Source organism: Histoplasma capsulatum, genomic scaffold (genome assembly GCF_000149585.1).
Source record: "Histoplasma capsulatum NAm1 scaffold_3 genomic scaffold, whole genome shotgun sequence".
NCBI lineage: Eukaryota > Fungi > Ascomycota > Eurotiomycetes > Onygenales > Ajellomycetaceae > Histoplasma > Histoplasma mississippiense.
Window position 1 is genome coordinate 478,435 of NW_001813980.1, and position 17,410 is coordinate 495,844.

Below are 17,410 nucleotides of genomic sequence, written 5' to 3' on the forward strand. Positions count from 1 at the left end.
TACGCCCCTATATATATACAGTGATTGTTTATAGAGATCAACTCTCATAGAAGGAGCGATCGCATACAAGGGGAAGAACAGAGGCTCTATAGAGAAGGTAGGAGTGGAAGCTCTCTGTAGAGAAGGTAGAAGCGGAAGCTCCGGGAAGCAGCAAGGAGTGGAGCGGAAGCCAGAGGTGGATAGAGGGCGTAAGTACGCCATATCAGAAGTCAATTAAACGGAGATATAAAATTTTTAAATTAGAAGAATAAAGTTATTTTTAAATCTTTCCCATGTCTCATAATAATCTCTGCATAAATATAATGTTTCATATTTCAGAATTAATCAAGACTGAATCTCTTATAATGAAATTGATTGAATGATTGTCAGTATTTTTACAAAGGTCTGAGCAGCAGAGCTTCTTGCAGCACTCTGAACAGTATATGAAATTGAATAACAGTAAAGAGATTGCTGATTATTCAATTTATATGAACAACTACTTCACCTCTGTTGCTCTATTTCATTATCTTTAAAAGCAAGGAATTGAAACTTGTGAAATCACTCATTCTATCAATCTACCTCCTCTTCTACAAGAATTGAAGAACTCTGAATTATTCACTCATATTCTCTTCAATATTCTGTGTATTATCTCTCAAAATGAAGTCCTTTGTTTTACATGGAAGGACAATAATATGGTTTTACTACTGTCTACAGTTTAAAAATCAGACAGTTTCATTGAATGTATTTGAAAACATTCTGAAATCAATTCCATCAATGGCTTACAGATTCAACATCTATTTAATGATAAATGTAAAACACTCATATACACTCATTTATTATTTTCTTATTATTATATTATCTTTGTTTATATCTTTGTCTATTCTTGCCCCTTTTCATTATACTCTTGCTACCGCTATTTCTATATATATATACAAATGTATGTATTTTGCACATCTTCTTTCTCTTTCTTTTCCTTCTTAGTGATTAGCTACAACGATACTACTACTATAATTACTATTGCTATTATCTTCCATTACGCTATATACTATCTTCTACTATTCACTCTTCATACTGTCATCACCCCTCACAATAAGTATGAACAAATTATGAATATTTCTATCATTATTAATGATTACAATCATAATATGAATGGAATTGATCTAGCAAATCAGTATAGAGCTTTCTATGAGACTCAGATGCTCACTAATCACATATGATTGTCAATTCTATACTGGATTATTGATCATGCAATTGTCAATGTTTATATTCTTCATTGATTGATTACTGCTGCTTCAGACTTTACTGCTGCTTCAGGCTCTATTGCTGCTTCAGACTCTGCTGCTGTGGGCTCTGACTCTACTACTCTATCTCATATTCAATTCCACCAGCAGCTCTATCTTCAACTCCTTGAATTCTCAAGCTTTTTACCTTCTACTCAATCAAACCCAGATATAAATCACCATTGAATTTCTCTGTCAGAACTTTGAGCTTGTGCCTGATGTCAGTATAAAAGAAAGAGAGCAGAGCAGAATAAGAGTAGAGCTTCAAAATCAAGATATGGTTGTGCTGCATGTAATAATATTCCTCTCTGTCTGAAAAGCCGGTGTTGGCAGGAGTTCCATTCTATATCTTAATTAGGGCTAGATCAAATAGATTACATAGATTACACAAAAACACGCTAATACAGCCGATCTATCATATAATCCAGTAGATTTCGCGTTTTAATACACCAACATACACGCTAAAAAACGGCGCTAATTGTGCCTCGCGGCCAGACGAGGGGATAGAAGTAATTTTCATTGGCTCCGTTTTTGAAGATTAAATTGCAAAACGCCAGGTCTTTTCTCACTTCTCACTTCAAAGACGCTTGGTTCTATAAAATCTCCCTACAGATAGCGGGAAATATCGGATTCAATGCCTCCAGATGCGAACCGCCTTATCCCTCCCACCACTGCCCACTTTCTCTCCATCTGGACTCCAATCAACAGCGTAAACTTCATCTAAGTGACCTGGTAAATCCATGAACAGTTTACCGGTGCGGACATCCCAAACTTTCAGTGTGGTATCTTTAGAGGATGAAACGAGGAGGCGTGAATCGGCTGAGAAGCAGCATTGATATACAGCGCCCACGTGTCCACGAAGGGAGGATATGAATCTATTGACGTTAGTTAGAGAAATGAATATGATTGTAGCCCCCAAGGTTGGTTTGTCTGATAGAGAGATCAAAATTCTAAGTTTCTTTAACCTACTTTCCATCCCGAGCATTCCACAGCTTAACATGGTTATCAAAGCTGGCAGAGGCAATGTACGCCCCATCTGGAGAAAATGTGACATGATTTACTTCTTTCTGGTGGCCCAACAGGCGTGCAACGGGCTTATTCGACGTCGCGGGGTCCCATAGAAACATTGTAAAATCATCACTGGCGGAGACAAATCGTTCAGTAATTTTATTATTTACCATTGCTGCTTTTTCAAACCGACGCTTGGCGATTGAGATTTTAGCCTCGTCAGTCTCGGGAACCTTTTCGTTGTGTTCGAAAAAGCAAGTTCGGAGGACAAAGTCTGTAGATAACGCTAGATGGTTCACGCGGTGTGAGTGCGAAGAGAGCGTCTGGAGCAAGCTGCCGTCTACCGGATTCCAAATTTTAATTGTTTTATCATGGGACGAGGTGTATATGCGCCCAATCCCGCCCCATCGAACACAGGTGACGGACCCCTTATGCCCAGTGAGCACCGTGTCGATACGCTTCGACACCACATCCCAAATTCTCACAGTGCTGTCTTTGGAGGCGGATGCGAGTCTTGGAAGTCCCGGCCTTTGTAAATGGTACGGCTCCCATGCCAGGCTCATGATCCATTTCGTATGTCCCTTCAGCGGTCCACCAAGAGCTTCACCTGTTTTCGGATTCCACAGCCGGACGGTATTATCCATGCTCCCTGTCGCTATTATCTGCTCGTTCGGCGACCAACTGACGGCGAGAACCCAGCTTTTGTGTCCCTTCAAGGTGTGTAGCGGAGTTCCCGTATCGCAGTCCCATATCCGCGCTGTTGAGTCCCCACTTCCAGTGACCATGCGTGATGACGAAGCTGGGGAGAATGCTGTCGCTAAAATTGCCTCTCCATGTCCTGATATTGACGCGGAACACCTCGATACAGCTTTTACTCGGAAGACGGCCTGTGGCGTATAGTGGAGATGGACTGTATCTTCGGGCGTTTTCAGTCCTGGTTTGAGGAGCGAATGATAGAGGTCTGATAGTATGTCGACAACCTCTCCATTGTCTTCTGTTGGGTTATATGCGAATCGATAAGGGACTCTTTCGTCATCATCCTGTTTATTGGGATGGATTAGCTCCCCTTGTTTCCCTATATATGACATTCCCCTGAAGATGAGCATACCTACATTCCCTTGTAACGTGTTCACGAGTGTTTCAAGGTTCCTAACAGATGCGTCTGCAATTGGAACAGATACTGGGGGCCCGGTAGTTTTTCCCGTTGTCTGGTCGAAGAATTGTACTCGAATACTGCCTAGGTTAGAAGGGATTGTTTGGATTTCCTGCTGCAACCGCGCTTTCTCCGCAGTTTCCCGCTTCTGGCGCTTGCTGGGAGGAGGAAGCACTGTCGCCATGGTGCAGGATTTTAAGTATTACTGAAATTGTCGTTGTGAGCTGCCTTGGGGGAAATATTCCAAAATTGAGCTTCAAAAAAAAAATAATAATTTTGATAAGAATGATTAAGCACTTATATGAAAAGTAATTTCACACTAAGACGAAAATGGAATAGTATATCGCCTCCCCCTTTCCAAGCCTCAACTTCCAACAACCTCTTTGTATCCAACGACTACATTCACAATGTAAAAAATGTTCGTCACGTATATACCCAGCAGACATTGAGCGGCAGTTATTATATCTGAGCCAATTCTGTTATGGACCTGTAGCTGCGTCCAACCACGTCTCTCTGGGATCCCAATTTGTTGAGGATGCCTTCAACCCGTTGCTCAACCAATACTTCATATTTCCCAAGTCACGGCAATGTCCTTGCTCGACGGCCTACAACAGACCAATCAAGCTCTGGATACCCCAGGACAGCGAGGCCAACAACAGCGGGAACAAGTGTTGCCTCTCAGGAAATTATTTGTGCCATTAGTGAATCCCGCGGAATATCTCCTACAGTTGGCCTGGCCTTTGTCAATTTTTCCACATCAGAGGCCGTCTTGTGCCAGATATGCGACAGCCAAACTTACGCCCGAACCATCCATAAATTGGCTGTATTTGATCCAACGGAAATTCTCTTTATGAAAACTGCTAAAGAACCACGATCAAAGCTTTATTCCATCGTGGAGGAGAATTTACCTCAATTGACTGTTACTTCCGTCGATAGACGGCTCTGGGCGGAAAGCGCTGGCCATGAATATGTCGAGCAGCTTGCGTTTAGAGAAGACCTTGAGTCTATCAAGATCTCTCTTGAAGGAAACTATTTCGCGACATGCTGCCTCGCTGCGGTATGTTTGCTGTATTCAAACGTGTCTGATTGGTCTGACTCACTGCTGTTTGTTCTAACATGCTCTGACATGAGCATTCAAGGCACTCACTTATATTGAGACGGAGTTCTCCAAAACTTTTTCTCACCATTCCCTTCGCATCAAATATGAACCGTCTGAGGGTTCAATGTTGATTGATCTGTCAACGATCGTCTCGTTAGAATTGATCCAAAATCTTCAGAATTCTAAATCTCGGGATTGCCTTTTCGGAGTACTCAACGAAACTCTTACCCCAATGGGCTCTAGGCTCCTCCGCAGTAATGTTCTGCAACCCTCCACAGAACAGGCCAAGCTTCTAGCTAGGTATAACGCTGTTGAGGAACTTAGCATGAAGGAGGAAATGTTTTACTCTGTTCGGCAGGGTTTGTGATCAAGAGTTTCCTACGGCGTACAGTGCTAACATAGTGTTTCCAGCTCTCAAGTCTTTCGTTGATTCGGACAAAGTCCTCACCTCTGTAAGTTGCTGTGGTTATAGCGTTGCTTTTTGTCGAAACTAATTATTTTTAGCTAATTGTAATTCCGACGAAAGTAACATTTCAGCATGCGGAGCAATCAATCAATAACGTCATCATGCTCAAAACCTACGTTAACGCGATTAAACCTATATATCAAGCGTTATCGCGCGCCCAGAGCACCCTTTTGTTAGCAATCCGCAATGTTCGTTATATTTTGTCAATGTTTTTTGTGTCGCAGGCTGACACGATCTAGCTGTGTGCGCCCCAAGAGTACAATACGATCACAGAGATGATCAATTCCACACTGAATGAAGATGTCACATATCAATCACGGCCATTAGATTTGCGAAATCAGCGCACCTACGCAGTTAAAGCAAGCTTCCCCTCCCCTCTGAAACCGTCCAATGAGGATATACTACTAATCTGTGCAGGCTGGAATTAACACCCTTCTCGACGTTGCAAGACAGACATACAAAGAGGCAAATAACGATGTTGTTGAGTTGGCTTCGCGATTAGGAGGTAATTTACAAATAGCAACCCCAATTTTGGTGACCACAACCTAATTCAAATTTAGATGAATACGACTTGGCCCTTGACTTGAGGTTCGAAACAGGTCGACAGTATTATTTTCGATTATCTGTTTCGATCCTGGACAACAATCCACTACCCGATGTTTTCATTAATATCTTCAAGAGGAAAACGTACATCGAGTTCCAAACTCTGGATCTTGTTAAGTTGAACCAAAAAATTACCGATTCTCACAATGAGGTAATCAACATGAGCGATCGAACAATTCAAGAATTGATAGAGGACATCCGATCACAAATAGCCGGGCTTTTTCGTGTAAGCGAAAGTATCGCCATACTAGATATGCTTGTAGCCTTCGCACATCTTGTAACTATCCAGGATTATGTTCGGCCAGAGCTCACAGATACCTTAGCAATCAAAGCTGGTAGGCACCCTATTCGCGAAAAGATACATTCGGACAAGTACGTACCCAATGATGCATACGCCACCCAACAATCGCGGTTTCAGATTATCACCGGCTGCAATATGAGCGGCAAAAGCACGTACATTCGATCTCTGGCTTTGATGACTATCATGGCCCAGATCGGCTGTTTTGTTCCTGCGCAGTATGCGTCGTTCCCAATAGTGCATCAGCTTTTCGCACGAGTATCGACAGACGACAATGTCGAAGCCAACGTTTCTACATTTTCCGCCGAGATGCGTGAAATGTCTTTCATTCTTCGCAATATAGAACCAAAGAGCATGGTTATTATCGACGAACTCGGTCGCGGTACTAGCACCAATGACGGTCTCGCCATTGCTATCGCGATCGCCGAAGCGCTTATCGAAAGCCACGCGCTAGTGTGGTTCACTACCCATTTCCATGATCTAGCCAAGATCATGTCAGAGAGGAATGGTGTTGTCAATCTGCACCTTGCCGTCGAGATGTCGCCGTCTACTTCAAAAATGACAATGCTTTATAAAATCTCGGACGGATTTGTAAAGGACAAACATTATGGTCTCTTCCTCGCGAAACTTCTTCCGTTCCCCCAGCCCATGCTGCACAAGGCTCAAGCGGTTTCAGAAGCACTGAGTTTGAAAATCGAAAATCAACGGAAACATTCGAAAACCCTCGCCATTGCGAAACGGAGAAAGCTCATTCTAGATCTTAAAGAGCAACTGCTGCAAGCTAGAGAGGGGGCGTTGAAGGGCGAGCCGCTCAGAATCTGGCTGAAGAAATTACAGTATGAATTCACGTTGCGAATGGTAGCCCTCGATGCGGAAGTTGACAGGGCAGATGATGATCTTATGGATGTGGATGAAAGTCGGAGTATACAACCGTCAGTGTCTTTTGACCTTGATCCCGAAGCGATTATTCCAACAGAATCTAAGCCCATGACTAATGTTACGACCCCATCTGCCCGACCGTCTCATTTTTCATCACAGCTAGAGAAATCTCCTTCAATTCCATGGTCTCCATCCGTCATGGAATGATACTCCGTTGCCTCCGAGGAATTAGCACTGTCATCTTTTATAAAATTATCAAGAATTTATGCTCGAAGAGTGTGGAAGATCCCTCCATTTCTAATAGCGTGATTTAGCCTGTCTTTATGAGATTATACTCTTCATTTATTAATTTTCTATCACCCTCACAATTATCAGATATTGACGAAGCCCTCGTGCATATACACGTTAATTTGTTCTAAAATTACGAGATATACGCATTCATTATATTTGTATTTTAGCGACCCAATAAACCCTATTCGTTTACGTTCAATTAGCTGTTTATTTCTACTAATCAAAATGGTATGTGTGGTAACATGTCGATTCAATTCCCACTTATACATTGCCGCTGATCAGCATATATATACATAATAGCTATATAATATCTTCACCTCTACCTCTATCAGTGAAAACCCATCCACTCCCCGGCTCTCAGCCCCGTACATTGCCATTGTCCTATTGTGGAAGGTGTAAAGCTTGCTTGATTGAAGGATTGCTAGCTCCGTGGCAAGTTATATGGTGGAAGGATTACTAAGCCAGGGCAGTTGACCTGACACCCCCACTCACCATAGTAACTATACACAATGCTACATACAAAATTTGCCTTCAAATCAAGTACAGGTACAAAGACAACTGGAAAAACGAAGTAGTTAAAAAAAAAAAACCCAGCCATCAAATCCATCAATTTTTACCCCCCTATCCCTTCATCTTAATAATCTCCTTCCAACGCGTATATTTCAACATTCCGAGCGGCTTGGTTAACCCGTCTGCCGCGTTCTCGGCGGATGGGACGTACCGGACCGATATCTCATTCTTGCGGACGAGATCCCGAAGGATATGGAATCGGACCTCTATATGCTTCGATCGGCGCGGAATCGCTTCGGAAGAGGATAGCTCGATGGCAGACTTGTTATCGGCATGAATCGTATAAGCAAGGCCATTCGCCGGAGGTGGGTTGGGGTGATCGTCGGCATCCAGATTATTGAGGCGGGACGGCACGAAACCGGCATCTTCTAGGAGCTCCCGTAGGCAGACGAGCTCATATGCGGCTTCGGAGGATGCGATATATTCGGCCTCGGTTGATGATTTGGAGACCCCTGTCTGCCGGCAGCTTCGCCAGGCGACGGGGCCCCCCGCCATATATATGATGTAGCCGGTAGTTGAGCGGGATCCCGGATCCCTACCGGCCCAATCGGCATCGGCGTACGCCACGGGTTCGATATCGGCGTCTTTGTAGTAGGTTAAAATAGCCGCATTAATCGTGCCCTGCAAGTAGCGGAGCGTACGTTTGAAAGCGGCCCAATTCTTCGAGGTAGGGCGGGCGCTGAATCGGCCTAGAAAGCCTGCTGCAAAGCTAACGTCAGGACGTGTATTGGTCGCAAGGTATTGCAGGGATCCAATGCCTGACTGATAGGAGCGTAGGGTAAATTCCGCCGTATAAGCGACCGGTTCCTCATTGTCATTCATGAAATCAACGTTCTCCTCTATGGGAGTAGACGTAGGGTGGCAGTCATCCATAGCGAATTCCTCCAGAAGATTCGTAATAAATAGGGGTTGGGACAACGTAAGGGAGGTCGAATCCCGCTCAATCTTCATGCCCAAATATCGGTTCGAATCGCCCACATCCTTGATTTCGTAATTAGCGGCGATTGCGGCCTTGGCCCAGTTGAGATCTTCGATCTTCGGGCCGTATAGGCGTACGTCATCCACGTATACAGTCATATAGACCTTTCTCGCGTCATGAATGAACAGTCCAGCATCGTAAGGACTGACACGGAAGCCTGACTGCAATAGCATTCTTCGCAGTTCCTCATACCATAAAAGCGCTGCTTGCTTAAGACCGTAGAGTCCCTGCATTAATTCGCAAACAAGATCGCCACGACCTTCACGGAAGCCCGTAGGCTGGCTCATATATATCCGTTCGTCGGCCGGCAGTTGGGCGTTCAAGAACGCAGTTACCATATCGATTTGCAGAACGTGCCACCCTCAAGATGCCGAGATTGCCATGAGAGCTCGGGACGTGGAGGCGGAAACGACGGGTGCAAAGGTCTTCGAATAGTTGACACCCTTTTGTTGATAATTGCCGCAGACCACCCAGCGGGCCTTATAGCGGACGACTTTACCCAAATTATTGAACTTCTTGTCGAACACCCATTGGCCCCGAAGGACTGCCATATTAGGGGTTCTTTCAATTAATCGCCAGGCCCCAATTTGCTTTAAGCGATTAACCTCTTTAACGCAGGCCTTATAGTAGAACTTCCACTCAGGGGAAGCCTTAGCGCGCGTGAGATTCTTCGGAATCGGCAACCCATATATCTCGGGATCGGAAGGCAGATCATCGGAACCGTCCCCCACTGAAGATTCCCCCACTGAATCGTTATTCCCTGTAATTGTCGGGGTATCCTCAATCTCAATAGGAGGGCTAGGGGAAATCGGTGTATTCTGCACCAAAAAGGTCGGTATTCTCGCTGATATTTCATAGTCTATCCACCAATTATTGGTGGGAACTAGGAATAGCGGACGGAGGGGTTGGACTTCTTCATCGATGAATAGGTCATTAACTGAAGGAATCGGGCCAGGAGTCGGCGAAGGAATCGGCGAAGGAATCGCTGCAGCCGCCTGACGGGCCGCCGTGGGTAGGGTCTTCGGGTGCCCAGTGGCTGGGGCCGACGGATCCATAAGGTGAAGATCCTCCTGGAAAATGACGTCTTTGGATATATATAGACGCCCATTGGAAGGGTCAACCAACCTGTAATTGGTAAAGCCATCGTAACCTACAAAAATTAGCTCTAATGAGCGGGAAGCCATCTTATTCGTGGGCTTAGGGACTATTTTCAGGAACGCCTTGCAACCCCAACGGCGGATTCCACGGGCCGACGGGAGCGCTCCAAGCCATGCCTCATATGGGGTAATCGGCTTCATATTTTCGGGACCGCCATATAGAATCGTGGAGGTCGGCATAAGATTGAGCAGCTCCGTGGCCGCAATAACCGCCTCACCCCACATCTTTTCGGGAGCGGAAGAGTCTATTAATAGCGATCGGGCTTTTTCAATAATTAACCCGATCGAACGTTCGGATACCCCATCTTGTTGTGGAGTATGGGGGGGAGTGGGTTCCCACTTAATCCCCTCGCTAAGCATATATGCCGTAGCCGCGTTCGAATTCAATTCGCCGCGATCGGAGTGTATAATCGCGATGCCACGGCCCAGCAGGTTCTTGATGAATTGGTTGAAGATTCGTAAATATTTCAACGTCTCATCCTTGCGTTCCAGTAGGAAAATCCATCTCATTCGCGTTGCGTCGTCTGTAATGACCATGGCAAGTTTCTTGCCGGCGTAGGAGGATATGTCATTTTCGGTTCCTAGGGTCTCACCTCCGCCGAAAATATCCACCCAAATCTTAAGAGCTTTGCGAGTGGCACGGCGTGGTGCGGAATTCTTATACGTAGCGCGCCTCTGCTTGGCTTTGACGCACGTGGCGCAGAATGACAACTTCTTCGGGCCGATAATGGCAATTCCGAAGCGAGGGTCCCTGGCCATCTTCAATATATTATTTTCGCCGATATGGCCCAATCTACGGTGCCATTCATCAAACGGCAGTTGCTTCGGGACCACGGCAGGGAGTCGGTTAGGTGGGGATATGACGAAGGAATCCGTATCCGGATCCTTGGGGTTAATCAATTGCTCAACCTCCTCACGGTTGAACGGCCCTAGGGACCCTGCGTTCGGATCATAATCCGTTGAAATTGTCTTTGGTTTCGGAACAGCCACGTACGCGACCGCCCCATATTCTTGGTCATTCATAACGCCGTCAAACGTCGGAGGACTGTCGGATAGGATGTAAATATTATTGCGGGAAAGGTTGGCATAGAACACGTCATTGCCAGTAGGGGACAGGAACTCAAAATAATTTCCAGCGTCAACGTGCATATCACGGCGAATATAGCCCTGCCGTTCCATAAGCCCAGCGGAGATGAGGTTAGCTGACAGTCCTGGCACGTAGTATACGTGATTGAATTCAATCAACCTCTCGCCGACTGGGATGGACGCCATGCCGACGCCTTGGACCTTCAGAACGGCCTTGTTGGCCACCTGGACCGTAGGACCGTCGATCGTAAAAAGCATTGAAAATCGTGATCTATCGCTCGCGATATGGCAGCCAGCGCCGCTATCCCATATGGTTAGGGGATCCTTGTGGGGTTCCACAAAGCAGGCCGGCACATTTATAACCTTTGCAAGGTTCGCCATCTGAAAGGACTCTGACCCGTCCGTAATCACTAACTGGGTCTTGCCCCCACTATTGTCCTTATCCTTCTTCGCCTTCTCCTTCTCTTTGAACTCCTTTAACTTAGTAGCATTATTGGCCTTCCAATCATCGGGCGCCTGGTCGGGATTCGTAAACCAACAGACAGTGCCGAAGTGGGATCTATTGCACTCGGAGCAGGTCGGCGGATTGCCAGCTCCACCACGGCCACTGCCGCGGGAGCCGCCACGACCGCGTCCGGAACGACCTCCACGGGCCGAGTTAGATGTATTCGCGCTATTATTGTTCGCGGAATCGGCAGCTGCTGTGGCCCCCGATTGGGCAGCGTTGGCAGCTGTATTCACCGATTGTGCGGGCTTTTTATCTTTTGGAGGGTCCAATTGAGATCGGATCTCCTCCATGAGAAGGTGAACGTCCAATACAACCGGGGTCGATTTGGACTCTTGGGCCTCCTCAATCTTCTTCTGTACATAACCCCTCCAAACGTTCGGAAGGGCGGAATAGAATATGTCAAATACCCACGCGTCAGGCGGGTGAGCATCCATCATTTCCAACTTCATGATCGCGGCACGGAACTTATCAAAGAAACTGTGCACGTTAGTGACCTGAGTGCCACCAAGCGATGTGAATTCTAGGACTGCCTCTCGGCGGAGCTGGGTCTTGGGGATAGAGTATTCCTCCTCAATTGCCCGCCAGAGGGTGTAAGCAATCCTATTCTCATCATTTTTTATGAAACGTGGCCTGACGTTCGCACCCAAAGAGTTCGAAATGAACGCGTAGGTCCAACGGTTTCGGGCGTCCCAAAAGGGAGCCCATTCGGGGTCCTGCAGGGGGTTCTGAACCTGCTGCTTTTCTATTATACCCCAGCACTGCGCGTCAACCAGCTTGGTCTTCATTGACGCGTTCCATGTGAGGAAATTTGACGTGCCGGTCAGAGCGTTCGGCTTGGTCATTGATTTTACATCTTCTTTAAATTGGGCGATTGCCTTGCCGACACGGCTGTCCGGATCATAGAGGTTATACTCCAATCTTTCACCAAGATCCGGGTCCCATGTGTGCGTTCGGGCTGTAGGAGTAGTCGGTGTATTATTATCAGCATTCTGAGGGTTATTCGCGGCTCTGCGAGCACGCATTTCTTCTAGTTTTAACTCGATTTCCAGAGCCTTCCGTTTTTCCTCCATGATCTTACGCCTCTCCTTCTCCATCTCAAAGGTCATCATGAGGCGTTGCAATTGCACGTCCGACAAGACCTCGTCGGAAAGCAAGGCCTCAGAACGTCGAGCCGCCTCATCATGATGAGAACCAGCCTCACTGAGCTGTCGGGTGGTTCGGGTAGATTGGGTAGGTTGGGTAGGTCGGGCCGCAGGCCTGACTGTGTCAGGAGCTGTATTCAATCCAGCTTCGAATCGGAACGGCGTTTCAGGAGGATCGGGCTCATTAATAGAGCTCTCAAATGCTCCTGGCGGGCGATCGTGAGCAGAGCTTGGGCGTGGGGGAATATCATCATCCGCCACTACTGAGCCAGAGGGCAGGACGCGAGAATGCGAGCGGGTATGAGGGCGAGATCTAGATCGATCCGCCATACTCCGTATTGATTTTCAAATAAAGGCACCTTGGATCAGATCCTTGCCAATATAAGCTTTCGTGGCGTTCTATTCGCCAATCGGAGGTTTAATTTCCAACGTGGTGCGTTCCACCCTGCAAGCTTGTTTTCTAAGCGAGCAGCGGCGTAGAATCAAAACAAGATCTTCAGAACGCGCCGATTTGGATAGAATAAGACGATTTTAACGCCGAAAGGGGCGTATCGAATGAAGCAATATTAAATAGGGATTAAATCGGCAAGGAATCCCCGAATTGGCAGCGTAGTGCGCAAAACGGGCCTCATAACCTGTGGAAGGTGTAAAGCTTGCTTGATTGAAGGATTGCTAGCTACGTGGCAAGTTATATGGTGGAAGGATTACTAAGCCAGGGCAGTTGACCTGACACCTATTTCATCGGGACACAGAAACATTCGTTCACGCTACGGGGGCGTATTGACATTATATCCGCCCAAAATAGTGTTACAAGTAGAGGCGAACGAAATGAGCCGCGGCACAGAAAGGAACATCCCTCTCCTGCTGGCCGGGGTTGGCTTGACGCACTTTTTTTTCGTCTCTGTTTGAGCGCGGGTTAAAAACAAATCTACTTACGATAATAGCATAATTACTTACATTATAGTAAATAAATGAAACTGACAATGGCTGCTACTCACCTTGGTTTAAGTAGGATATGGCCTGTCATTGAGAAAAGCGCGGCTACGAGTTCAGAGGTAATTGTGTTTTTGTCTCCTTTCAAACAGTGATTCCATAAGGATGGAGGTGGAAGGCGGCAACAATATCTCGCCATCGGTCCTCAGGGACTCTAAAAGTCAAATGCTGCCTCAGTTCATTTTTGTTTACTTGTGCTGAGATGTATTCCCCATCTGGGTATTTAAAAAATAAAGTATTGAACCGTAGTAGAGTTGAGATCCTCCACAGAACTTCAGCTTACATTGGATTGGTGCAACATTACGGAGGGATGAATAAAACATGCAGGCCGTACACGCACACGCACACTGCCCTTCCCTTCGCCAAAATAAAGATACAGATCAAGAATTGTTTCTGATTATGTAAAGATCGACCGGAGATGGACACATCCCCAGGTGCTATATAAATTTCGAAGCAAAATCAAGCTTGGAAGCGATCAATGGGAAGAATATTGTTGTCCCCCACATCTCACCACGCCGTTGTGCATACCAGGGCTCATTCTCCTACCCAAAATGATATAGCACTTGCTTCCCTTTCTTCCCTTTTCGATTCTTGCCACCTCCTTCCCCACCATCACCCGTTTCTCCTTCACTTACAGCCTCCGCAGGAGTAGGATTAACCCCTCCCCTGCCCCATGGAGAAGGTGCCGCATTGCCTGACGATGTACCACCCCATCGAACCGTACCACGCGTCAGTCCCGCCATGAGGGTGTTGGGTTTCGGAGCGGCAGGGAGCGCTGGAAAGGCGTCCGCGTTAGTGCCTCGTGTGAAGGGAGCTGCGGGCGTGGCAGATTTGGGGCCACTTGATAGAGACGGGCGGGAGGGGGCCGGTGAACTCCCTGCTGAACGAGATGGAGGGGTTACAGTCGACCAAGGTGATGCTGATGTACGTGCGTTCCTACCGCCAGTGGGTCCTCCAAGGGGCGGAAATGGATTACTGCTGGTGCTGATGCCGTTTGATGTTCCTAAGAGGCTTCCGCTGCGCCCGACAGCCGAGCGCGAGGATTGCGCCGTCGACGACTTTAGGCGTAGCACGCGTTTTCCACCGCCGCTGGTACTTGGACTGGTATTTGATAGTACCCCGTTGGGCCCGGGTAGGGCGGGGTAGTCTTCATTTATGGCGCGCCAGTCATTCCAAGCTTTGAGAAGGGCAGTGCGTTTTGAGTTGTCGTCGTAGAGTTCGGCAAGCTCCTTTATTAGAGTGCCTAGTTCGCTAGATGAAGCGTCGAAAAGTGAGAAGAAGGATTCTATCAGGTAGGGGGCGTTGATAGCACCAGTGCGGTAGGAAGACACTTTGTTGCGGAATTCGGATACTTTGAGTGAGTCATTGCGCAGGAGAGATGTCGCACGGGCCATCACAGCGCCATGTGCAGTTTTGCGGGCTTGTTCCTGGGGAGTAGAGGGTGTCACATTGGGACGGCCAAGGTCTAGCGCTTCGAAAGCGGGAGGAAGAGTCGCTGGGGTAGTGGAGGGAGGGGGAGCAGCTGATTGAGGTGGCACGCAAACTGTCTGAGCCCCGCTGGGTGTGAGCTGGCCGCCGAATGTCCTGCTAGTGACAGATTGAGCGCTTTGAATGGCGATTTGTCTTTGGTAAGCCAGCTCATCCCGTCTCAAAGGTTGCGCGCTGGATACAGGGAGAGTTTCTGCATTAGGATCGCGTCCTCTTCCTGCACCTCTTCCCTCTCTTCCACCCCGCTGTGGTTGGTAGGGAGTTCTGTAGTCGAAAGTGGATAAATCAACTGTTCTTGCATCTCTCCTTGCATCCTTGGAGAGCCCCGCTGGATGGCACTCTAATTGGTGGGCCTTTAAATCCAATTGTGATTCAAAGACTACAAACTTCTTCTCCAAGCACTCCTTGTCAAGGCAGAGGAAGTGGTCCTTGCTGAAATGGTCCTCGAGGGAATTGTAGTTGATATAATACTGGTGCTGCCGGGATCCATTGCGTCGGTCACAGATATGGCATCGCTCATGCTTATCTCGACAGTGCGTGTAAAGTTCATCATCCCCATAGAACCTCTGTCGGCAAAATCCGCACTCTGGATGACCTTTGAAACCGCTTTGATCAATAGCGCCAGGGATATCGTCTCCGTATTTCTCATGCTTCCGCAGTTGGGTCATCGAAAAGAGCTCATGTTCATGAGTAAACACCTTCTTATTCCGAGTACATAAATCACTATTTTCCCGTTAGCAACGACATTAAAATCATTGAAAGGTAACCAATCGAGCAGAGTGAAACCTGTGCATACCACATAACCTTGTGATGCTGGCTCTTTACATGGCGATGTAGGTCTGGCCATCCCAGACATGCGACATCGCACTCCGTATCCGGGCAGTTATACCTCAGGAGCAAAACCGTGTCTTCAAAAATATCGTTTGTTTCATATTTAATTCCCAAGTTGTCGTCCGTACGGATGAAGTCATTGTCTCTGAAATCTTCGAATTTCTTTACCAGATCATCGGTAAAAATTACGAACGGCCACTCAGTCTATTCAACATGTGACGTAACAGATGGAAGCAGATGTACGTTAGCACTCGGCATTCCCTAATTATCGCAATTGATTCTCCAAGACAGAGGAAATTGAATGATGTAAAAACATACCCGACAGTGCGCGCAAGCCTTAGTTTTATACAGGGCCCTTAATCGCAACGCACAAATATGGCATGTCCGATGGTTACAAGGCGCAACGGCAGTATGGTCGATACTGGACGCACAGATAAAGCACACTTCGCCGGTATCCGCCTCCTCATCCATCGCGGCAGCTGCGGTCACAGCCGCGCCCTCGCCCTCAGTACGTTTGGCATCTCCGGCCAGGCGATCACCGGAGGTGCCTCCACTCCGAGGGGTTGAGCCGGGTGGTTCGCCGTAGTCCCCATCTGTGAATTGGCCCGACCGAATCGTAGAGTGACTTTCTGATTGTGGTCTTGTTTGCCTTCTTCCATCCGGTGCCCCCTCTCGTGCACCCCGCGAACCTCTGCCTCCTCCGCCTCTGCCGCCTCTGCCACCGCTCTTTTCGCGGCGCTGATGGGTATCTGTATGCACGTTGGCTGATGCGCCGCCACGTTGTCTCCGATTGCCTCTGGTAGGGTTCTGGTCTCGTTGTGGAGGAGAAGTATGGGGAGTATTACGGGATATATCAGCCATATTTAGTAATCGAGATTGTTGTTCAATTCACTTGGAAATGAGGGGAATTTCTGCAGGCACTTGTTTGCGGGGAACACTTTGGTGGTTTGTGGCTCTCGATAATGAAAAAGGGACACCGGCCACAGAATCCGAATTAGAGTAATCAGAACCGGAGCGGGAAGGAGATTAACGCAACAGCAGGCGGAGAGCAGAATGGTGTGGGCTATATATATATACAGGTGGGAGGTTTGCGCTTGTTGAAGAGAAAATCTTGACCCAGGAGGATGGATTGTGTAATAATACAGAAGAGACGTAAGAGTTCTGGCCATGACTGTGTAAATTACCGTACTCCGGTACCAACGTCACAGATATTACTCATCCATCCTCTCAGCCTCCACAACCCAAGCCATCAGCCATCAGCAACGCTTCAAGTTGAGAACACAGCGGAACAGATGGCTGGCCGCTTGATATCGATATCAAGAGATCAGATATCTGAGTCATTGGGGTGTCCTGTCTAAGATGCAGCGCGGCGTTACACCAAGTAAAAGAGTCACAAAAACATGATTTCCGCGCGATCAACCAACCAACCCAGCTCAACCCCCACTCACTCACTAATTATTCTTCGCTTTATTCTCTTTCGCCCTCTGTACCAGTTCTAGCAACGTCACCATTTTCTGACTGTCCAGAAACTCCACAATCTTCACGAGCTTTGCCCCCGTCTCGTCCATCCACAACAGAAACACCAATTCCCCTTCTAATG

The 17,410-nt window shown here is 47.3% G+C and overlaps 3 protein-coding genes across 3 annotated transcripts; 1 reads left to right on the top strand and 2 right to left on the bottom strand.

The window, feature by feature from the left end:
* Positions 1-1,890: 1,890 nt before the first annotated feature.
* HCAG_03278 (hypothetical protein) lies at positions 1,891-3,604 on the bottom strand (the record flags this gene model as incomplete). Its single annotated transcript, XM_001541131.1, has 3 exons — positions 1,891-2,134; positions 2,229-3,342; positions 3,376-3,604. The coding sequence occupies 3 exons, from the start codon at positions 3,602-3,604 to the stop codon at positions 1,891-1,893; spliced, it is 1,587 nt and encodes a 528-aa protein (XP_001541181.1).
* Positions 3,605-4,270: 666 nt separating this feature from the next.
* HCAG_03279 (hypothetical protein) lies at positions 4,271-6,972 on the top strand (the record flags this gene model as incomplete). The annotated part of the gene is made up of 7 exons (XM_001541132.1): positions 4,271-4,477; positions 4,560-4,878; positions 4,931-4,971; positions 5,024-5,173; positions 5,403-5,490; positions 5,546-5,814; positions 5,878-6,972. 7 exons carry the CDS (start codon positions 4,271-4,273, stop codon positions 6,970-6,972), a joined length of 2,169 nt encoding a protein of 722 aa, XP_001541182.1.
* Positions 6,973-7,136: 164 nt separating this feature from the next.
* HCAG_03280 (hypothetical protein) lies at positions 7,137-16,671 on the bottom strand (the record flags this gene model as incomplete). Its single annotated transcript, XM_001541133.1, has 11 exons — positions 7,137-7,180; positions 7,549-7,556; positions 7,778-8,762; positions 8,798-8,832; positions 9,002-12,811; positions 13,134-13,174; positions 13,387-13,426; positions 13,456-13,496; positions 14,127-15,702; positions 15,776-15,887; positions 16,242-16,671. The coding sequence occupies 11 exons, from the start codon at positions 16,669-16,671 to the stop codon at positions 7,137-7,139; spliced, it is 7,122 nt and encodes a 2,373-aa protein (XP_001541183.1).
* Between the last annotated feature and the right edge of the window lie 739 nt (positions 16,672-17,410).